At 27.5% G+C, this 3,933-nt stretch overlaps 1 protein-coding gene across 1 annotated transcript in view; it reads right to left on the minus strand.

Annotated features, from left to right (window-relative positions):
• Positions 1-3,933, minus strand: part of LOC108966852 (protein boule) — a gene marked incomplete in the record, with an annotated part of 16,685 nt that overhangs the window by 2,271 nt on the left and 10,481 nt on the right. The window contains 1 exon segment of the mRNA XM_018929965.1: positions 182-241. Within this exon segment, the coding sequence (XP_018785510.1) occupies positions 182-241 (60 nt within the window).

Below are 3,933 nucleotides of genomic sequence, written 5' to 3' on the forward strand. Positions count from 1 at the left end.
TTATATTTTACTATTCGACTTTCGTGAAGTGGTTGCCTACGTTTAGGCGAAACATAATAAATTTATAATATATAAGTTTAGATCCACATTTAACTTTTTTTTACAAAATAAACAAAGTTATAAATAAATTCTATGTAATGATTAATACTTGTATATATGTGAACATATTCGGCATACTCACTTGTTTCTTGATAGCTGGAGCTATATTCAGTTTTCGATCCCTTAGCACGACACATTCACCCTGTAGATATGAAAACGTGGTGAAAGCAAAAAACGAAACAAGGAGAGAAAAAACGAAAAAATAAAATTCAATTGCATTTCTAAACGTGAAAACATTTCAAGGCAGCTCAATACAATACAAAACGTTTTAGAAAAAATGCTTTAGCTTCTTTAACAAACAAACTCTTGAAACAATTTAATTTTTTTTAATTTTTTGACTTTAATAACGGATAACTTAAAAAAAAAAAGATCACTAAAATATTAATAGGAAAAGCTCTTAAAAATATAACAACTAATACAATATTTGAAAAATATACGAACATACGAATACTTTTTTAAAAACACAGCAGATTTTTGAACGTCGATTATGTGATGTAACGAAACCAAATTTTCAAATCGTTTACATTTTTTTTTAAATTAATATTCATTTAGCACCAATATATTAAATTTTATTGTTTTTCATTAAATCAATAAAATTATGTAACGCACAAGCACAATTGGCTGCAAAATGAAATCAAACGTAACAATATGTAACTCAAATAAATAAATCTAAAACGCACTTAAAAAATTCGGCAAATGTACAACGAGAATTAATTAAAAAATCGACAACAGTAATTTAATGGTTAATGAAATCAAATACAATTATATACGTTAAAACATATATAAATGTATATCAAAATGAACGAAATTATTAACGAAAACAAGTTTTTAATGAAAAAAAAAAAAACAAATTGAAGTTGTAACAAATTAGCAGAAGAAACAATAAACTATAAAGACACACTACTAGGCGGTAAAAACGCTGAAGGAGGACACTGCAGAAGTAAAAGACAGTTCCTGCTAATTTACACTATACACGGACACACGYTCACTGTAAGTGACTCAACCAAAAACGGCAACCTTTACTCAAGTAAATCGTGAAAAATAAATCAAAAAACGCTTGCGATAGACCTCAGCAACAGTTAGCCTTTGAATTGCATATTTATGGCGTGGAGAAAATATATGTATATTGAATTTTTATTGTATTTAGAAGAAAAAAGTAATAATGTTGATTTTCAAAAAGAGCATACACTGATTGCTAGCGCCTAGAGCCTATAACATTTTAATTTCGTGTTATAAAATGTAAACTTTGCTTAACTTTTCAATTTTTTTGTTACAGAATTGAGTGCTCATACACATGTAAAGGACACTTGGAATAACTTTTTAATGCAAATACTTCACTGAAGTAGCTTTGCAGTTTATATGCAATTATTTTTTGCTAATTCTCATAATTAAGATAAGTTGTGAAGCCTTCAGACTTGCATTTCAATAAAATATTTAYTTTTTCAATGTGTCTGGATGAAATTATATTTATCTTTGAAATCGTGATTCTTATTTTTATTTTTTTTAATAAATAAATAATTTTAAATGGTCGATAGCACCTAATTCTTTATAGTTGTATTCGAGACTCTCTAAAATTTCACTCTCCTCTTCCTTTTTTTGCTCAGTCTTAAGTAAATTTATTGAAATTTATTTTTGGGAAGTACATACTTCTTTCTGTTTAGTATTAGTACATTTCCTCTAAAATTAATTAAAGGCGATAAATTTGGAAGTTTTTTACTGCTTGCGAAAATTCATACAACGAAATTATCTAAATTCTAAAATCATTGTGAAGTTTTTACTCATGAGCAATTAAATTATATTTTTGTTTGTTTAATAAAGGTATTTAATTTAATATTTATCTAGATATACATATATATTTATTAATAAAAGCAGGAGTAGGCAGAAGATATTTTAAAAGTGGTTACACTCATAATGACCGTAAAATTTTTATTCTCATTGCTTGTTTATAACTTGTTGTCAACTTTTAGGTCTGACAACTATTAAAACAAAAAAATATTGCATATTAATTATATCGCATCAAAGCAAAAAAAAAAACAAAAAAACAAATTATTTGCAAAAGTTCTTTTTATGGCTCACTCCCCTGCACTTATCGTCGCGCACATGTACATGTGTACATATGTCTAATATTAATCACATTTAAAATTACAAAACCAAATTGCAATTGTTTAAATTAAATACAAATTTGCACAAAATCAACTTTTAGTTCGAAATATAATACACACAATGCATAGTTTGTCGAATTACTAAATCAATTAGAATGAAATAATAATAGTAATAATATTGAAATATATTAACAACTGTACAATAAATTGTTAGCTGGAACTGCTTTTGCTAAAGTAATACAATCGTCAATAGGAACGACAAGTGAACAAAACGAAGCACTATCTAATTGTTTGGCCATCATAAACAAAGAATGTATTTTGCAAATCCGACTATAAAATTGCCTCTAAGGATTGCTAAAATTTACTTAGTACGAAAATCGCTTTATATATGTATATATATATATATTATTTTGAATTTATATCCAGGCAAATGCAGAACTGGATTGCTATATGTGCATGAAATTTTTTTATAATGTGAAAATGTTGAACAAAGTTTTATTTGCAAACTAAATTTATAAATTGTAAGTTAAAAGGTTTTATGTTTAAAAATTGATTTATTTATTATTTAACGTTTTTTTAAATGGAACAAACTGCTGCAGCGTTGGTGATTATTTTCAAAATAGCTTAAACTTGAGTACAGTAATTATTGAATAAGAAAAACTGTCAATTCCAAAAACAAACTCAACAAACAAAATTATCAAGATATATTTGGTTCTTCCCTGAGCATTGAACACAGTTCATAGAAGAGCAGTAGCAGTAGTAGTTTAATGTTTAAATAGCTGTGTTGTGGTAGTAGTGGCGCTAGTAGGCAGAATGGTGTTGCAAATATCGTTACATATTACATGTATATGTATGTATATTTAGTCGTTACGTATTTACTGATAAAAATCGTTCATAAATCACGTCGTAATATATTACGTAAGACACCTACGAGAGGCAACGTTACGATCGCCAAGGAGCCGCAGCAGCATCAGCACCCTATTTATATGTATTTTGTTTTCTTTATTTGCGTTTACGAATATCTCTCGTTTCAGAGCAACTTTTGTGTCTATCAAATGCCTCACACTCAACGATTTAGCAGCTCAACGCTTACAGATTGCAAACACGCAAGCGCACTTGTTCGAAGTAAGGCTTTATTTATTATTATAATTTCGTTCCATTTTGTTTACCTTGCACAAATTTTGTGCACAAACAGTCAAATGGATTTGCACAATTGGGCAAGTTATAGATCACCACAATCAAACGCAAAGATGAACACCGCCTTATTATCATTTCATCATGAATATGCCTATATAAGATGAAAGTATATAACCATAAAAAAATAAATACGCAATTAATATAGGTAAATCACTTCAAAACTTTTGGACAATTTTGCTATCGAGAAACGAACAACAGAATAAACCCTATTTAAACCTAAATTATAATTATATTGACAATTAGTAAGTATTCTCAATACTTTAATACAGCACAAAGTAGTTTAAATTAGTTGGTAATTTTAATTATAAATTTACTTTGTCTTGCAGGTGTTGCTCTTTATCTGTATGTCAAAAAAACAAAACTAAGATGTTAAAGCAGTAAATGTGCCATAATTACGAAATAAGTTCTATATTTTATATATATATATATATATATAATACCTGTCTCTTATACACATCTAGATGTGTATAAGAGATTAGTTAAATTTAGGTTTTTGTTGTTGCTTCGCATTATAACAAGTTTCGTTTTCTTTGTT

The sequence above is a fragment of the Bactrocera latifrons genome, unplaced genomic scaffold (assembly GCF_001853355.1).
Source record: "Bactrocera latifrons isolate USDA-ARS-PBARC rearing strain unplaced genomic scaffold, ASM185335v1 scaffold_170, whole genome shotgun sequence".
NCBI lineage: Eukaryota > Metazoa > Arthropoda > Insecta > Diptera > Tephritidae > Bactrocera > Bactrocera latifrons.